This window comes from Bos taurus, chromosome 5 (genome assembly GCF_002263795.3).
Source record: "Bos taurus isolate L1 Dominette 01449 registration number 42190680 breed Hereford chromosome 5, ARS-UCD2.0, whole genome shotgun sequence".
NCBI classification, from domain to species: Eukaryota; Metazoa; Chordata; class Mammalia; order Artiodactyla; family Bovidae; genus Bos; species Bos taurus.
The window spans coordinates 24,150,061-24,170,103 of record NC_037332.1 but is presented as its reverse complement, the minus strand read 5'-3'; the positions used below and the strand labels follow the sequence as shown (position 1 = coordinate 24,170,103).

The 20,043-nt window shown below is 38.3% G+C and overlaps 1 protein-coding gene across 4 annotated transcripts in view; it reads left to right on the top strand.

The window, feature by feature from the left end:
- CEP83 (centrosomal protein 83) overlaps positions 1–20,043 on the top strand; it is a 161,718-nt gene that overhangs the window by 46,222 nt on the left and 95,453 nt on the right. For all 4 annotated transcript variants that reach the window (XR_009494428.1, XR_009494427.1, XM_005206122.5 and 1 more), the window contains one exon: positions 19,503–19,776. Coding sequence is in view for 2 of the 4 variants with exons in the window: in XM_005206122.5 (XP_005206179.1) it covers positions 19,604–19,776 (173 nt within the window). In the remaining 2 variants the exon portion in view is untranslated. Of the gene's footprint in view, positions 1–19,502; positions 19,777–20,043 lie in introns of those variants that run through there.

Genomic DNA, 20,043 nt, shown 5'->3' with positions numbered 1-20,043 from the left:
CTCTTTTTTCTGTCTTGCATATAGGGTCGTCGTTACCATTTTTCTAAATTTCATATATATACGTTATTACACTGTACTGGTATTTTTCTGACTTACTTCACTCTGTATAATAGGCTCCAGTTTCACCCACCTCATTAGAACTGACTCAAATGTGCTCTTTTTAATAGCTGAGTAATATTCCATTGTGTATATGTACCACAACTTTCTTATCCATCTGTCTGCCTAGGGACATCTAGGTTTTTTCCATGTCCTAGCTATTGTAAATGGTGCTGCAATGAACATTGAGGTACCCATGTCTCTTTCAATTCTGGTTCCCTTGGTGTGTATGCCCAGCAGTGGAGTTACTGGGTCATATGGCAGTTCTTTTTCCAGTTTTTTAAGGAATCTCCACACTGTTCTCCATAATGGTGAATATGTTTGCATTCCCACCAACAGTGTAAGAGGGGTCCCCTTTTCTCCACACCCTCTCCAGCATTTGTTGCTTGTAAACTTTTTGATGGCAGCCATTCTGACCGATGTGACATGGTACCTCATTGCATTTCTGTGATATTGAATGATGTTGTAGCTCATTTCTTTTTGAGGCTGGATAATATTGCATTGTCTGGATGTTTGGATGTTCCACAGTTTATCCACTCACTTATTGAGGGAGATCTTGGTTGCGTTCAGGGTTTGGTATTTATGAATTAAGCCACTATAAACATCTGTGTACCAGTTTTTGTTGGATGTAAGTTTTCAGTTCATTTGGGCAAATAACAATGATTGCAGTTGCTGGATGGTATGGTTTGAGTAATGACAGAGTTCCTGTTTCTCCACATCTTCACTAGCATATGTTGTTGTCTGTGTCTGGGTATAGGTCATTCTAATAGGTGTGTGGTGGTATCTCGTTGCTTTAGTTTGCAGTTCCCTAATGACATAGGGCCAACATCTATTCTTATTTGCCATTTGTATATCTTCTTTGGTGAGATGTTTGTTAAGGTCTTTGACCCATTTTTTAATCCAGTTGTTTGTTTTCTTATTGTTGAGTTTGATTTCTTTGTATATTTTCAATAACAGTCCTCTGTCAGATGTATATTTTTCAATACTTTGTCCCAACCTATGGCTCCTCCTTTTCTCTTGACAGTGCCTTTTGTAGAGCAGAAGTTATTAATTTTAATGAAGTCTGACTTGCTAATTTTTTTCATGGATCTTGCCTACAGTGTTATATCTAAAAACTCATTATTAAATAGATTTTTCTCTTAGGTTGTGTTCTAGGAATTTGTGTGTGTGACTATTGTTGTTTAGTTGCTCAGTCATGTCTGACTCTTTGAGAAACCATGGATTGTAGCCTGCCAAGATCCTCTGTCCATGGAATTTCTCAGGCAAGAGTATTGGAGTGGGTTGTCATTTCCTTCTCCAGGGGTTCTTCCTGATCCAGGGAACAAACCTGTGTCTCCTGCTTGGCAGGAGGATTTACCAGTGAGCTATCTGGGGAGCCCAATTTGATAATTTTACATTTTACATTTAGGTGTATAGTTCATTTGAGCTAATTATTGAAAGGTTTAATTAAGGTCTATAGCTAGATCCACATTTTTTCATGATTCTAATGTTTTTGCATGGGCTCTTTTGTCAAAGGTCAGTTGACTCTCAGTCAGTTCAGTTGCTCAGTCAGGTCTGACTCTGCAACCCCATGAATTGCAGCATGCCAGGCTTCCCTGTCCATCACCAACTCCCGGAAGTTGCTCAAACTCATGTCCATCCAGTCAGTGATGCCATCCAACCATCTCATCCTCTGTTGTCCCCTTCTCCTCAGTTCTTCACATCAGGTGGCCAAAGTATTGGCGTTTCAGCTTTAGCATCAGTCCTTCCAGTGAATATTCAGGACTGATTTCCTTTAGGATAGACTGGTTGGATCTCCTTGCAGTCCAAGGGACTCTCAAGAGTCTTCAACACCACAGTTCAAAAGCATCAATTCTTTGGTGCTCAGATTTCTTTATGGTCCAACTCTCACATCCATATATGACTACTGGAAAAACCATAGCTTTGACTAGACAGACCTTTGTTGGTAAAGTAATGTCTCTCCTTTTTAATATGCTGTCTAGGTTTGTCATAGCTTTTCTTCCAAGGCTGACTATAATTCTCTTTCAGTTGACTATAACTTAGTCTATTTCTGGACCCTCTGTTCTGTTCCATTGATCCATTTGCCTATTCTTAGGCCAATATAATATTGTCTTGATTACTGTTGCTTACATAATAAGACTTGAAGTTGGGTAGTGTCAGCTCTCCAACTTTGTTCTTTAATTTTGTGTTGACTGTTCTGGATCTTTTGCTTCTTCATATAAGTTTTAGAATCGCTTTGTTGATACCTGCATAATAACTTGTTGAGATTGTATTGAATATGGCAGTCAGATTGGGAAGAACTGACATCTTGGCCATATTTAGTCTTCCAATCCATGAACATAAAATATTTTATTATTGATCTAATTCTTTGACTTCTTTCATCAAAGATTTGTAATTTTCCTCATATAAATCTTTGAAACCATGCTTTTTAAAAGTTAATTCATTAGGCTGTGCTGGGTCTTACTTGCAGGACTAGGGATCTTTGATCTTACTTGGAGAATGCAAGGTCTTTAATTGTGGCATGTGGGATATTTTAATGGGGACATGTGGGTTTGGTTCCTTGACCAGGAATTGAAGGCAGGCCTCCTGCATTGGGAATGTGGAGTCTTAGCCATTGGACCACTAAGAAATTTCCCCTCATATAAATATTATACATATTTAGTTAATTTTATACCTGTTTCATTTTGGGGTGGGTGTTAATGTAAAGGTATTATTTTAAGTTTCAGTTTCTGTTTATTGCTGATGTAAGAAAGTGATTGATTTTTATATATTAACCTTCTGTTCTGTAGTTTGGCTGTAGTTTCTTGTTAGTTTTGAAATTGTTTGATTCTTTTGAGTCTCCTTCATAGATGATCATGTCCTCTGCAAACAAAGATTGTTTTATTTCTTCCTCTTCTTTCTTTATGCCTGTTATTTCCTTTTCTTATTGCACTAGCTTAGGCTTCCATCCAGTACAGTTTGGAAAAGGAGTGGTAAGAGGGAACAGCCTTGCTTGTTCCTGATCTTACTGGGAAAGCTTCTATTCCCCGCCTTGCCGCCCCCCCACCCTCCGCCCCGCACCATTAGGTATGCTGTTAGCTGTAGATTTTTTGTAGATATTCTTTATCAAATTGAGGAAGTATCACTTATACCTGATTTTCTGAGAGTTTTATCACGAGTAGATGTTGGACTTTGTCAGATTTTTTTTGTGTATATTGCTATGATCGTGTGATTTTTCTGCTTTTAGTCTATTGGTGTAATGAATTATAGTGATTTTTTTTTTTTTTAAATATTGAACCAGCCTTGCATGACTGGAATAAATCCTGTTTGGTCATGGTGTATAGTTCTTTTCATATATTGTTTGATTTGATTTACTAGTATTTTGTTGAGGGTTTTTTACAGCTATTTTCATTCTTTTTTTTTTTTTAAACTCTTAAAAAAGAAGAAAGCCTTTTTAGCTTAGGCCATACACAACAAAGGCTCCTGACCAACTTTAGCCCATGGACTGTAGTTTGCCAATCCATTTCCTTTACAGTATGCATCCTTGACTTACAGAATATATTGATACTTTTACCCTCTCCCATACAGTCCAAGGGCTCTATTATACTTGTAATTCTACCTTTATTGACTTATATTCCATGTTATATCATGTTTTATGTGTTAAAATATGTAAGATTATTTTATGCAATTAATATTCAGTTAGAATTATGCACATATTTATAGTTTTCATCTATCTTCCTTCCTTTCTGCATTGTCAAGTTCATATCTAAGAATTTTCCTTGTGTGTGAAAACTCTCTTGGTGTTTTTTAGTGTACATCTTTAGGGATAAATTGTTCTGTGTCTCTGAAAATGTCTTCATTTTACCATCATTCTTCAGAGTTGTAGTGTTGCTGTATTAATGGAATGTTAGTTTGGCAGTTGTTTCCTTTCAGCGTTGTACGTTGTGTTCTTACCGTCACTGTGGAAGTCAGTTCTGTCATTTTGTCGCTCTGTTTGAAGTTATTTTGTCTTTTTCTGCTAAGATTTTCCCTTTATTTTTGGTTTTTTCAGCTGTCTTAATGTGTAGGTGTAGATTTCTTCTTAGTTATGTGCTTGGGGGTTGTAGGACTTTTTTGAATCTGAAAGTTGATACCTTTCATCAGTTTGGGGATGTTGTCAATTTTTTTTTTTCCCCCGAGGTATTGTTTCTGCTCTATTCTCTCTTCTCTTTCTGGGATTCTAATTTCATGTGTATTAGAGTGACATTTTAACTTTAATTTCTGAATTTCTTTTCTTCTTTCTGTTTTTTCACTCTTTGTTTCTCTTTCTACTTTATCTTGAATATATTCTTTTTTAAAAAACTGTATTTGGCTGGGCCAGGTCTTAGTTGTGGCATATAAACTCTTAGTTGAGGCCTGTAGGATTTAGTCCCTTGATCAGGAATCAAACCTGGGCCTTCTGTATTAGGAGCACAGTCTTAACCACTGGACCACCAGGCAAATTCCCTTGAATATATTCTCTTAACCCATCTTCTAATTCCTTCCAAACTATGTCTCGACTGTTTTACCCAATCAATGGAGCTCTTCATTTTGGCTATCATATTTTTCAGCTTTAGAATTTGTTAGTTTATTTTTATGGTTTCTATTAATAATCCTCTCCCAGGTTTATTTACCTTATTTTTTATTGCCTTGTACACAATAATAATTAAAAATTTTCTTTTAGAACTGTTTTCTGATGGCTCTTTCATAGTGAGAACTCATGTATTTGCCTATTGTCTGTTTTTGTTTCTGGCTTTAATTCCTGTTACCTTATTTTCCTATGGCCTTTTATGTGTGGATGTGTCATGTATTTATTTTTTAGAGCAATTTGGAGTCTAGTCTAATATCTGCCTTCTAAATTGCCCTTATTCCTAGGACAAAGCCTTTAAAGTCTCTATCCAAAATGAAGGGTGTTCACCAAGGGTTCTCTACTCCTTGCTGATCTAATAGGTGTCTTTTCTTTGAATTTAAAGACTGTCCCAGCACCTTCAGTCTCCAAGGTACCTCTCTCGAATGCAGATGCCTCTAGGGGAAAGGTGATCCCAAGTGCCAGTCTCATCTTTATCCATCTGTGTCTTCCTCTGTTTCCATCTCAATAAATATTCTCTTGTTTTTCAGTGTCTTCAAGCTGATTTTTTTTTAATGTGTATACAACTTTTCTTTTTCTTAGCAGAAGGCTTGATCCAAATTACTTAATCCTCTATTACTGGAAATAGAAAACTATCTTCAGATTTCTTGTTATAAGAGATAGATTATATAGTAACTGAGTTAGGGTTTTCTGTTTTTAGCTACTTATATAATTAGTGAAAAAAAAAATAAGGGTTTTTTCTTTGTAGCCTTGAATGTAGAATGATGGAACCACATTTGAAGGTCAGAGAAAGAATTGTTTTTTGAGGCCTTTCTGTCTATGACACTAGATATATGTTTGGAGGGCTGCCATACTATAGTTTCCAAGATTATTGTTGATAAGTTGATTACTTTTAAACTGGAGAACTGGATATATGGGCAGAGTACTTGAAAGCAGAGATAGAATTCATTCTGCCCTTGGTTAGATACACACCAACTGGCAGAGAGTTTTCTGTAATTCTTAAATACTCCTAGAGGAGAAAATTCTGGAAAAGGCTATTAGCAAATGAAACCCAGGAGCTCATAACTTTGAGTCAAGGATTCCTTTCCAATATGTAACTACTCTTTTTAAGCCTCTATATATCCAATTATCACAAAAATAGAGAACAGAGGGGGAGGAGCCAAGATGGCGGAGGAGTAGGACGGGGAGAACACTTTCTCCCCCACAAATTCATCAAAAGAGCATTTAAACGTCGAGTAAATTCCACAAAACAATTTCTGAATGCCGGCAGAGGACATCAGGCACCCAGAAAAGCAACCCAACTCTTCGAAAGGAGGTAGGAAAAAATATTAAAGACAAAAAAAAGAGACAAAAGAGGGAGGGACGGAGTTCCGTCCCGGGAAGGGAATCTTAAAAAGAGAGAAGTTTCCGAACACCAGGAAACCTTCTCACTGCCGAATCTGTGCCGAGCTTTGGAAGCACAGAGGGCAACATAACAGGGAGAAAAAATAAATAAACAATTAAAACTCGCAGATTGCAAGCCCTACGGTAACTCCCCCAGCGGAGAAGCAGTGCAGACGCCTGCCTCCGCCATTAGCAAGCGGGGGCTGGGCAGGGAGGCGCGGCGCGGGCTGCATCGCTGAGAGTAAGAATCTGGCCTGAATACCCTGAGCGCTATCTGAGCGAAATAATTTGGGCTAGCAAACCAGACGGTGGGGTATCTACCACGCGAAAAGCCATCCGTAACCTAAGACCGCCAGGCCCGCGCACGGAACAAAGGACTGAACAGAGATAGCCGGCTGCAGACCTTCCCCCTCCGGTGACAGGTAGCCAGAGCCAGAAGGGGGCAATCGCAGCCCCAGAGAGACATTATCTATAAAACTGTAAGCAGGCTTCTTTGCTAACTAAAACTTCTTGGGGGTCTGGACGGTCAACATCTGCCTGAGAAGGTGCGCCGGTTTTACACCCAGATAACCGAGTGACGGGGAGGCGATAAGTCGCTGCATTGGCGCTCGCCAAACACCTCATCACCTGAGCTGCTCGGACCTGGGAAGAGCACAAAACGCAGGCCCAACTGAGTCTGCGCCTCTGAGGACTACCCGAGTGCCTGAACCTGAGCGGCTTGGACCTGGGAGGTGCATGCAACCCAGGGCCGGCCTCGGATTGTTCCCGGCAGAACAACCTAGAGCCCGAGCAGTGTGGGCAGGGAGGCTACACGCGCCGTGAGCCGGGGCAGACCCAGTGTGGCTGAGGCACTGCGAGCGCACTCCAGTGTTACTTGTTTGCAGCATCCCTCCCTCCCTCCCCACAGCGCGACTGAACAAGTAAGCCTAAAAAAAAAAAAAAAAAAAGGTCCTCCACCGTCCCCTTTGTGTCAGGGCGGAAACCAGATACTGAAGAGACCAGCAAACAGAAGAAGTTATAACAGAGGGAAACGCCTTGGAAGCTACAGGCAATAGATCAAAACCCTGTGGTTACTACGGACTACATAGGAAGGGGCCTATAGATCTTGAGAAATATAAGTCTGACCAAGGAACTAGCCAAAAATGAACTGAACCCACAACACCCACAACAAAACCAAGGAAGTCCTAGATATATTTTTATTATTTTTACGATCATTCTTTCTATTTTTTTAATTAAAAAAATTTTTTTAAGTCCTCTATTGTTCCTTTAATTTTCACTTTTATAACCTATTTGCAAAAAAAAAAAAAAGACCCTATTTTTTTCTTCTTCAGCAAACTTCATATATTGTTTTTTTTTTTTCTTCTTTGGTATATGTTATCAATTTTGTACCTATAGTTTTTTTTATATAATTTCGGTGACTTTTTTTTTTTCTTCTTCTCTGTTTCTTTCTCTTCTTCTTTTATATAACATTGTATATCTGAAATTCCAAACTCTACTCTAGATTTTTAATTTATGCTTTTTGGTATTTGATATCAATTTTGTGCCTGTATTTTCTTTATAATTTTTGTGACATTGTTTGTTTTTGTTTGTTTTCTCTCTTTATTTTTCTTCTTTTTTTTTTAACATTGTATTTTTGAAATTCCAAACTCTACTCTAGATTTTTAATTTTTGCTTTTTGGTATTAGTTATCAATTTTGTACCTGTACTTTCTTTATCATTTTCGCGGCCTTGTTTGTTTTTGTTTGTTTGTTTTTTCTCTTTCTTTTCCTTCTTCTTTTCTTTAACATCATATTTTTGAAATTCCAAACTCTACTCTAGATTTTTAATTTTTGCTTTTATGTATTTGTTACCAATTTTGTACCTTTAAGAACCCAATCTTCAGGACCCATTTTTCACTAGGGAGCGAGATTACTGGCTTGACTGCTCTCTCTCCCTTTGGACTCTCCTTTTTCTCCACCAGGTCGCCTGTGTCTCCTCCCTAACCTCTCTCTACTCTACCCAACTCTGCGAATTTCTGTGTGTTCCAGACGGTGGAGAACACTTAGGGAACTGATTACTGGCTGGATCTGTCTCCCTCCTTTTCATTCCCCCCTTTTATCCTTCTGGCCACCTCTGTCACCTTCCTCCTTCTTCTCTTCTCTGTATAACTCCGTGAACATCTCTGAGTGGTCCAGTTGTGGAGTGCACATAAGGAAGTGACTACTGGCTAGCCCACTCTCTCCACTATTGATTCACCTCATCTCATTTGGGTCACCTCTAACTCCCTCCTCCCTCTTCTCTTCTCCATGTAACCCTGTGAACCTCTCTGAGTGACCCTCACCATAGAGAAACTTTTCATCTTTAATGTAGATGTTTTATCAATGGTGCTGTATAGAAGGAGAAGTTTTGAAACTACTGTAAAAATAAGACCGATAACCGGAAGCAGGAGACTTTTAAGTCCAAACCCTGACTCCAGGGAACTCCTGACTCCAGGGAACATTAATTGACAGGAGCTCATCAAATGCCTCCATACCGACACTGAAACCAAGCACCACACAAGGGCCAATAAGTTCCAGGGCAAGGCATACCAAGCAAATTCTCCAGCAACAAAGGAACACAGCCCTGAGCTTCAAGATACAGGCTGCCCAAAGTCACCCCAAAACTATAGACATCTCATAACTCATTACTGGACATTTCATTGCACTCCAGAGAGAAGAAATACAGCTCCACCCACCAGAACACCGACACAAGCTTCCCTAACCAGGAAACCTTGACAAGCCACCTGTACAAACCCACACACAGTGAGGAAACGCCATAATAAAGAGAACTCCACAAACTGCCAGAATACAGAAAGGACACCCCAAACTCAGCAATTTAAACAAGATGAAGAGACAGAGGAATACTCAGCAGATAACGGAACAGGGTAAATGCCCACCAAACCAAACAAAAGAGGAAGAGATAGGGAATCTACCTGATAAAGAATTCCGAATAATGATAGTGAAATTGATCCAAAAATCTTGAAACTAAAATGGAATCACAGATAAATAGCCTGGAGACAAGGATTAAGAAGATGCAAGAAAGGTTTAACAAGGACCTAGAAGAAATAAAAGAGAGTCAATATATAATGAATAATGCAATAAATGAAATTAAAAACACCCTGGAGGCAACAAATAGTAGAATAACAGAGGCAGAAGATAAGATTAGTGAATTAGAAGATAGAATGGTAGAAATAAATGAATCAGAGAGGATAAAAGAAAAACGAATTAAAAGAAATGAGGACAATCTCAGAGACCTCCAGGACAATATTAAACGCTACAACATTCAAATCATAGGGGTTCCAGAAGAAGAAGACAAAAAGAAAGACCATGAGAAAATACTTGAGGAGATAATAGTGGAAAACTTCCCTAAACTGGGGAAGGAAATAATCACCCAAGTCCAAGAAACCCAGAGAGTCCCAAACAGGATAAACCCAAGGAGAAACACCCCAAGACACATATTAATCAAATTAACAAAGATCAAACACAAAGAACAAATATTAAAAGCAGCAAGGGAAAAACAACAAATAACACACAAGGGAATTCCCATAAGGATAACAGCTGATCTTTCAATAGAAACTCTTCAAGCCAGGAGGGAATGGCAAGACATACTTAAAATGATGAAAGAAAATAACCTACAGCCCAGATTATTGTACCCAGCAAGGATCTCATTCAAGTATGAAAGCGAAATCAAAAGCTTTTCAGACAAGCAAAAGCTGAGAGAAATCTGCACCACCAAACCAGCTCTCCAACAAATACTAAAGGATATTCTCTAGACAGGGAACACAAAAACAGTGTATAAACTCGAACCCAAAACAATAAAGTAAATGGCAACGGGATCATACTTATCAGTAGTTACCTTAAACGTAAATGGGTTGAATGCCCCAACCAAAAGACAAAGACTGGCTGAATGGATACAAAAACAAGACCCCTACATATGTTGTCTACAAGAGACCCACCTCAAAACAGGGGACACATATAGACTGAAAGTGAAGGGCTGGAAAAAGATTTTCCATGCAAATAGGGACCAAAAGAAAGCAGGAGTAGCAATACTCATATCAGATAAAATAGACTTTAAAACAAAGGCTGTGAAAAGAGACAAAGAAGGTCACTACATAATGATCAAAGGATCAATCCAAGAAGAAGATATAACAATTATAAATATATATGCACCCAACACGGGAGCACCACAGTACGTAAGACAAATGCTAACAAGTATGAAAGGAGAAATTAACAATAACACAATAATAGTGGGAGACTTTAATACCCCACTTACACCTATGGATAGATCAACTAAACAGAAAATTAACAAGGAAATACAAACTTTAAACGATACAATAGACCAGTTAGACCTAATTGATATCTATAGGACATTTCATCCCAAAACAATGAATTTCACCTTTTTCTCAAGCGCACATGGAACCTTCTCCAGGATAGATCACATCCTGGGCCATAAAGCTAGCCTTAGTAAATTCAAAAAAATAGAAATCATTCCAAGCATTTTTTCTGACCACAATGCAGTAAGATTAGATCTCAATTACAGGAGAAAAACTATTAAAAATGCCAACATATGGAGGCTGAACAACACGCTGCTGAATAACCAACAAATCACAGAAGAAATCAAAAAAGAAATCAAAATTTACATAGAAACGAATGAAAATGAAAACACAACAACCCAAAACCTGTGGGACACGGTAAAAGCAGTCCTAAGGGGAAAGTTCATAGCAATACAGGCACACCTCAAGAAACAAGAAAAAAGTCAAATAAATAACCTAACTCTACACCTAAAGCAACTAGAAAAGGAAGAAATGAAGAACCCCAGGGTTAGTAGAAGGAAAGAAATCTTAAAAATTAGAGCAGAAATAAATGCAAAAGAAAAGAGACCATAGCAAAAATCAACAAAACCAAAAGCTGGTTCTTTGAAAGGATAAATGGATAAACCATTAGCCAGACTTATCAAGAAACAAAGGGAGAAAAATCAAATCAACAAAATTAGAAACGAAAATGGAGAGATCACAACAGACAATACAGAAATACAAAGGATCATAAGAGACTACTATCAACAATTATATGCCAATAAAATGGACAACGTGGAAGAAATGGACAAATTCTTAGAAAAGTACAACTTTCCAAAACTCGACCAGGAAGAAATAGAAAATCTTAACAGACCTATCACAAGCACAGAAATTGAAACTGTAATCAAAAATCTTCCAGCAAACAAAAGCCCAGGTCCAGACGGCTTCACAGCTGAATTCTACCAAAAATTTAGAGAAGAGCTAACACCTATCCTGCTCAAACTCTTCCAAAAAATTGCAGAGGAAGGTAAACTTCCAAACTCATTCTATGAGGCCACCATCACCCTAATACCAAAACCTGACAAAGATCCCACAAAAAAAGAAAACTACAGGCCAATATCACTGATGAACATAGATGCAAAAATCCTTAACAAAATTCTAGCAATCAGAATCCAACAACACATTAAAAAGATCATACACCATGATCAAGTGGGCTTTATCCCAGGGATGCAAGGATTCTTCAGTATCCGCAAATCAATCAATGTAATACACCACATTAACAAATTGAAAAATAAAAACCATATGATTATCTCAGTAGATGCAGAGAAAGCCTTTGACAAAATTCAACGTCCATTTATGATAAAAACTCTCCAGAAAGCAGGAATAGAAGGAACATACCTCAACATAATAAAAGCTATATATGACAGACCCACAGCAAACATTATCCTCAATGGTGAAAAATTGAAAGCATTTCCTCTAAAGTCAGGAACAAGACAAGGGTGCCCACTTTCACCATTACTATTCAACATAGTTTTGGAAGTTTTGGCCACAGCAATCAGAGCAGAAAAAGAAATAAAAGGAATCCAAATTGGAAAAGAAGAAGTAAAACTCTCACTATTTGCAGATGACATGATCCTCTACATAGAAAACCCTAAAGACTCTACCAGAAAATTACTAGAAATAATCAATGACTATAGTAAAGTTGCAGGATATAAAATCAACACACAGAAATCCTTTGCATTCCTATACACTAATAATGAGAAAACAGAAAGAGAAATTAAGGAAACAATTCCATTCACCATTGCAACAGAAAGAATAAAATACTTAGGAATATATCTACCTAAAGAAACTAAAGGCCTATATATAGAAAACTGTAAAACACTGGTGAAAGAAATCAAAGAGGACACTAATAGATGGAGAAATATACCATGTTCATGGATTGGAAGAATCAATATAGTGAAAATGAGTATACTACCCAAAGCAATTTATAGATTAAACGCAATCCCTATCAAGCTACCAACAGTATTCTTCACAGAGCTAGAACAAATAATTTCACAGTTTGTATGGAAATACAAAAAACCTCGAATAACCAAAGCGATCTTGAGAAAGAAGAATGGTACTGGAGGAATCAACCTACCCGACTTCAGGCTCTACTACAAAGCCACAGTTATCAAGACAGTATGGTACTGGCACAAAGACAGAAATATTGATCAATGGAATAAAATAGAAAGCCCAGAGATAAATCCACACACATATGGACACCTTATCTTTGACAAAGGAGGCAAGAATATACAATGGATTAAAGACAGTCTCTTTAACAAGCGGTGCTGGGAAATCTGGTCAACCACTTGTAAAAGAATGAAACTAGAACACTTTCTAACACCATACACAAAAATAAACTCAAAATGGATTAAAGATCTAAACGTAAGACCAGAAACTATAAAACTCCTAGACGAGAACATAGGCAAAACACTCTCTGACATACATCACAGCAGGATCCTCTATGACCCACCTCCCAGAATATTGGAAATAAAATCAAAAATAAACAAACGGGACCTAATTAACCTTAAAAGCTTCTGCACATCAAAGGAAACTATTAGCAAGGTGAAAAGACAGCCTTCAGAATGGGAGAAAATAATAGCAAATGAAGCAACTGACAAACAACTAATCTCAAAAATATACAAGCAACTCCTACAGCTCAACTCCAGAAAAATAAACGACCCAATCAAAAAATGGGCCAAAGAACTAAATAGACATTTCTCCAAAGAAGACATACAGATGGCTAACAAACACATGAAAAGATGCTCAACATCACTCATTATCAGAGAAATGCAAATCAAAACCACTATGAGGTACCATTTCACACCAGTCAGAATGGCTGTGATCCAAAAGTCTACAAATAATAAATGCTGGAGAGAGTGTGGAGAAAAGGGAATCCTCTTACACTGTTGGTGGGAATGCAAACTAGTACAGCCACTATGGAGAACAGTGTGGAGCTTCCTTAAAAAACTGGAAATAGAACTGCCTTATGATCCAGCAATCCCACTGCTGGGCATACACACTGAGGAAACCAGAAGGGAAAGAGACACGTGTACCCCAATGTTCATCGCAGCACTGTTTATAATAGCCAGGACATGGAAGCAACCTAGGTGTCCATCAGCAGATGAATGGATAAGAAAGCTGTGGTACATATACACAATGGAGTATTACTCAGCCATTAAAAAGAATACATTTGAATCAGTTCTAATGAGGTGGATAAAACTGGAGCCTATTACACAGAGTGAAGTAAGCCAGAAGGAAAAACATCAATACAGTATACTAACGCATATATATGGAATTTAGAAAGATGGTAACAATAACCCGGTGTACGAGACAGCAAAATAGACACTGATGTATAGAACAGTCTTATGGACTCTGTGGGAGAGGGAGAGGGTGGAAAGATTTGGGAGAATGACATTGAAACATGTAAAATATCATGTAAGAAATGAGTTGCCAGTCCAGGTTCGATGCACGATACTGGATGCTTGGGGCTAGTGCACTGGGATGACCCAGAGGGATGGTATGGGGAGGGAGGAGGGAGGAGGGTTCAGGATGGGGAACACATGTATACCTGTGGCGGATTCATTTTGATATTTGGCAAAACTAATACAATTATGTAAAGTTTAAAAATAAAATTAAAAAATAGAGGACAGTCATTAGTGATTATCATCCATCAGATCAGATCAGATCAGTCACTCAGTCGCGTCCGACTCTTTTCGATCCCATGAATCGCAGCACGCCAGGCCTCCCTGTCCATCACCAACTCCCAGAGTTCACTGAGACTCACGTCCATCGAGTTAGTGATGCCATCCAGCCATCTCATCCTCTGTCGTCCCCTTCTCCTCCTGCCCCCAATCCCTCCCAGCATCAGGGTCTTTTCCAATGAGTTAACTCTTCGCATGAGGTGGCCAAAGTATTAGAGTTTCAGCTTTAGCATCATTCCCTCCAAAGAAATCCCAGGGCTGATCTCCTTCAGAATGGACTGGTTGGATCTCCTTGCAGTCCAAGGGACTCTCAAGAGTCTTCTCCAACACCACAGTTCAAAAGCATCAATTCTTTGGCACTCAGCCTTCTTCACAGTCCCAACTCTCACATCCATACATGACCACAGGAAAAACCATAGCCTTGACTAGACAAACCTTTGTTGGCAAAGTAATGTCTCTGCTTTTGAATATGCTATCTAGGTTGGTCATAACTTTCCTTCCAAGGAGTAAGCGTCTTTTAATTTCATGGCTGCAGTCACCATCTGCAGTGATTTTGGAGCCCAGAAAAATAAAGTCTGACACTGTTTCCACTGTTTCCCCATCTATTTCCCATGAAGTGATGGGACCAGAATCCATGATTCGTTTTCTGAATATTGAGCTTTAAGCCAACTTTTTCACTCTCCACTTTCACTTTCATCAAGAGGCTTTTGAGTTCCTCTTCACTTTCTGCCATAAGGGTGGTGTCATCTGCATATCTGAGGTTATTGATGTTTCTCCCGGCAATCTTGATTCCAGCTTGTGCTTCGTCCAGCCTAGCGTTTCTCATGATGTACTCTGCATATAAGTTAAATAAGCAGGATGACAGTATACAGCCTTGATGTACTCCTTTTCCTATTTGGAACCAGTGTCTTGTTCCATGTCCAGTTCTAAGTGTTGCTTCCTGACCTGCATACTAATTTCTCAAGAGGCAGATCAGGTGGTCTGGTATTCCCATCTCTTTCAGAATTTTCCACAGTTTATTGTGATCCACACAGTCAAAGGCTTTGGCATAGTCAATAAAACAGAAATAGATGTTTTTCTGGAATTCTCTTGCTTTTTCCATGATCCAGCGGATGTTGGCAATTTGATCTCTGGTTCCTCTGCCTTTTCGAAAACCAGCTTGAACATCAGGAAGTTCACGGTTCACATATTGCTGAAGCCTGGCTTGGAGAATTTTGAGCATTACTTTATTAGCGTGTGAGATGCGTGCAATTGTGTGGTAGTTTGAGCATTCTTTGGCATTGCCTTTCTTTGGGATTGGAATGAAAACTGACGTTTTCTAGTCCTGTGGCCACTGCTGAGTTTTCCAAATTTGCTGGCATATTAGGTGCAGCACTTTCACAGCATCATCATTCAGGACTTGGAATAGCTCAACTGGAATTCTATCACCTCTACTAGCTTTGTTCATAGTGATGCTTTCTAAGGCCCACTTGACTTCACTTGAGTCTATTTCCATTAGTATAGAGTTCACAAAGTAAGACAAAAACTGTGAACAAAGGTGTTATGTGCATGTTTATTCAGGGACTATCTGGAGTAGGATATTCTTGGCAGATGGTAGGAAATGAGATTGCACAAGGTAGATTGGGGCTGATTGTGCCAGGCTTTGATAGAGCGGAGTGTTTTGATTTTGTTTCATATAGAGGGGCTTTTGAGTGAGAGTGAGAAAGGTCCGTCTAGTCAAGGCCATGGTTTGTCCAGTGGTCATGTATGGATGTGAGAGTTGGACTGTGAAGAAAGCTGAGTGCCAAAGAATTGATGCTTTTGAACTGTGGTGTTGGAGAAGACTCTTGAGAGTCCCTTGGACTGCAAGGAGATCCAACCAGTCCATTCTGAAGGAGATCAGCCCTGGGATTTCTTTGGAAGGAATGATGCTAAAGCTGAAACTCCAGTACTTTGGCCACCTCATGTGAAGAGTTGACTCACCGGAAAAGACTCTGATGCTGGGAGGGATTGGGGGCAGGAGGAGAAGGGGACGACAGAGGATGAGATGGCTGGATGGCATCACCGACTCGATGGACGTGAGTCTCAGTGAACTCTGGGAGTTGGTGATGAACAGGGAGGCCTGGCGTGCTGCGATTCATGGGGTTGCAAAGAGTCGGACACGACTGAGCAACTGAACTGAGAAGTGATATAAAATTTTCTGACTGCTAATCTGTCAGTGCTTTGGTGGGTAGACTAGAGAGAAAATATTGGAAACGGACAATAAATACAAAGCTCTAGTAGTCTAGTTATAAGGTGATACAGTCTGGCTTTTTGTAGTCAAGAAGCAGTGGAGAGAATGGAGTGCATTTTAAAGAAAATATTTGTTCTCTATGCATGGGAATTTGAGTGAGAAAGCAGAGAAGACTTTGGGGTTGTAAGTTTGGATGAATGGTAGCATAATACTGGTATCAGTACCAAAAGCTGGAAAGTAAGGATGTTGAAGGTAGAGTGAAAGCAAAGTAGTTGAATTTGGTTTAAGGTAATTTGAATATAATGATAGAATTGTTCATTACCTGAAAAAAAATTTTTGTAATTTTTAAAAATAAAATTTAAGAATAAAACTGAAAGTAGAGGTTTTTCTGTCAGAGCGTCTCCCAGTTATTATTTCCCCAAAAATTACCACTACTCTCAGCTTGCTGTACCACTAATTGACTATATGTATGTAAACATGTGTGTGTACCTGTCATTCATACTCTTCACCATTCTGTGGAGACAGATCTAACTTATCTTTTGCAATGATACGGTAGATATATCTTCCTTTATTTATGGAAGTTTAGCTTATTTCTAATTTGTTCATTTTTTAAATTAAAAACAATGTCAACGAGAAAATTCTTATATAGTAATTACATTTGGGTACTCATCCAGCTATTTTCATAAGATAGGGCAGGGGATAAGCAGATTTGGGCACCTGATGCAGAGAGCCAACTCATTGGAAAAGATCCTGATGCTGGGAAAGATTGAAATGAAGAAGAGGGTAGAAGAGGATGAGATGGTTAGATAGCATCACCAATTCAGTGAACACGAATCTGAGCAAACTCCAGGAGACAGTGAAGGACACGTTAGCCTGATGTGCTGCAGTCCATGGGGTCACAAAGAGTCAGACACGACTTAGCCACTGAACAAAAATAACAGCTTTCCAGAAAGCTTAGTATAGATTTGTGCGTGTGTGCACGCACACACATGTGAACATGTGTCCACACGTGGAAATCACCGTGATTTTCTTGTGTTGCATGTGTCTGTGCTTAGTTGCTCAGTTGTGTCTGACTCTTTGTGACCCCATGGACTGCAGCACGCCAGGCTCCTCCGTCCATGGGATCATCCAGACAAGAATACTAGAGTGAGTTGCCATTTCCTTCTTCAGAGGATCTTCCTGACCCAGGGATTGAACCCATTTCTCCTGTGTCGCCCGGATTTGCAGGCAAATTCTTTACCACTGAGCCACCTGGGATAGCCCCGTAGTGTACGAGGGGAAAGTATATCATGTGTTTCAGTGTGGCACTTACTGGTAATGTGTGTTGGTATATTCTAGCTTTATTAGTCACTAAAGTTTAAACATATAAAAAGGTAATGAATTTGCAAACATCATCTTGGAGCAGAGAAATCCTCCTGGTTTGGGAAAATATAAGAGGGCAATTACACATATGTTTGTATAGAAGCTAGAATTGGAGATGAGGTAATGTGGTGGTGAATGAGAATGGGATTTTCTAAAATTAGTTAATTCCTAGAAAGTAAGTACTTCTGGTGAATATTTCAGTTGCCAAGAGGAAAGTTTTATTTCTGTGAGGACTTAACTCTAATTTTTGGGTAGGGGGTCAGTGAGAGTGTACACCTTACTGTCAAGTTAACTGGAATACCAAAAAACAAAAAACAAAACAACAACTCAGTTTGGAAATCTTTCTTTCACTAGTAGTAGGACTAAAGGGTAGCTTTTGATTTTTCTAATATAGTTTAAGCTTTTGGCTAATTAAAATTAAAGCCTTATAATGCATTTTGGTGATATTAATAGAAAATATGAGATACGTTTATTGTATGCTTCTGTCTCTTAAAAATTAATTTGGATCAAAGAGCAGAATCAAAATCACATGCCAGTTTTATGATCTACTTTATAAATTCCAGGGCAAATGTAAAATATATACTCGTAATAGGATAATATTGAGATAGCTGCTACAAACAGTTAACTCTGTATTTTCAAAGATCGAATCCTTGTGCACATTAAACCTAAGAATAAGAAGTAAAGCGTCCTTGAAAGACTTCTGTTGTTGTTTCATTGCTAAGTCATGTCTGACTTTTTTGTGACCCTGTGAACTATAGCCTGCCAGATTCCTCTGTTCATGGGATTTCCCACAAGAATACTGGAATGGGATGCCACTTCCTTCTCCAGGGTATCTTCCCAACCCCAGGGATTGAACTCATCTTCTACGTTGCAGGCAGATTCTGCATGGACAAAGCAGGAAACCAAAGCGACCTCATTTTTAGTTTAAAAGTCTTCTTATGTAATATGTAGACATCACATTAATTATCAGAAATGATGTATTTCAAGCAAGACTCAGTAATTGAATGGTTTGTTTGTGTAGGCTAAAGATTGTCTCTTGTAGTAAGGAAAGGTAATTCATAATCACCATGACTAAGGGAGATGGAAAAATATATATATAGTAGTCTTGAGAAAGATAAATGACGTTAAAAGTAACAGAATTATTTTGATTAAAATTTTTGTTTTTATTTACAGTAAGAACACTGTTGTCAGTTTTTTACTTCTAGATAAAGCACACATTCAGTTACTTTCATAATCCTGAATTGGTGATTGAGTTTCCTGTCCTTAGCACAGTGCATAATACATAGATGATCAATATTTATGTGTTAACTGATTTCTCCTCTGAATCTGCTGCCCGACTGCAGTCACCTTGTGTCAAGTAAAACACCCTTTGTAACATTAATCACAGACATAATTACATGTTCAAGCTCATCTTTGTGAAGACTGTGACTCTCACTAGTCACTTGCCAAGATCCAAATGGCTTTTCCCCTGGTTTCAGAGTATGAATTTTGTACCAGAATCCACCCTTGAAATTTACCTCAGTAGCTTTAGAAAATGTTGGTGATATGTGAATCTAGGACTACTTACAGTGGCAGAATCAATACTTCTAGTTAGGTTACTACTTGAAGATGTAACCTTGATGGTCACAGAAACTGCATGGAAGTCAAGAAAATTTAAGATATGATTCAACTTTATTTTTGAATTTTGTTTTACGAACAATTGAAAATCTGAAAATTGAATTTTGTTATAGAAATGATAAGGAGAATAGTAAGTGATAAAAATATATAACACTGAAGAAGTTCACTGATCATTAAGTGTATGTCTCTCTACAGGTATAATTTGACCTCCTGAGATTCTGTCTTAGCAAGAAGAAAGTGGAAAATACTCTTGGAAAGAAAACTAAGACATTAAGAAAGCCAGAACTTATTTTTACATGGTTGTCCACTCAGTTACCAATATGGATGCTTTTCCCACCATTTTTCCTCCTGGTGGAGACAGTGAACTGAGACATTCTCAATCTGAGCTCCAAAAAATGTTAATTGATGAACGATTAAGATGTGAACATCATAAAACCAATTATCAGACTCTGAAAGCTGAACACACAAGGTAATTATTTAAATTTGGAGGTGAGAGGCTTGATTAAAAATTTTTATTTTGTCTGAATATTTGCTGTGGAACATACAGTGTAATTTTGTTATAATGTACAATATACATTTAAAGCTTTTTGAGTACAGTAAATGTTCTTTAAATCAAGTGGATTATAAATTTATTAAAGTCTTATTTTGAAAGTGGGATATAAAATTTATGTATCTCAGTGGCTAAATTTTTTTTCCTTCAAAGTAAAGTTGTGTTCAGAAATTACAGTGTTAATAG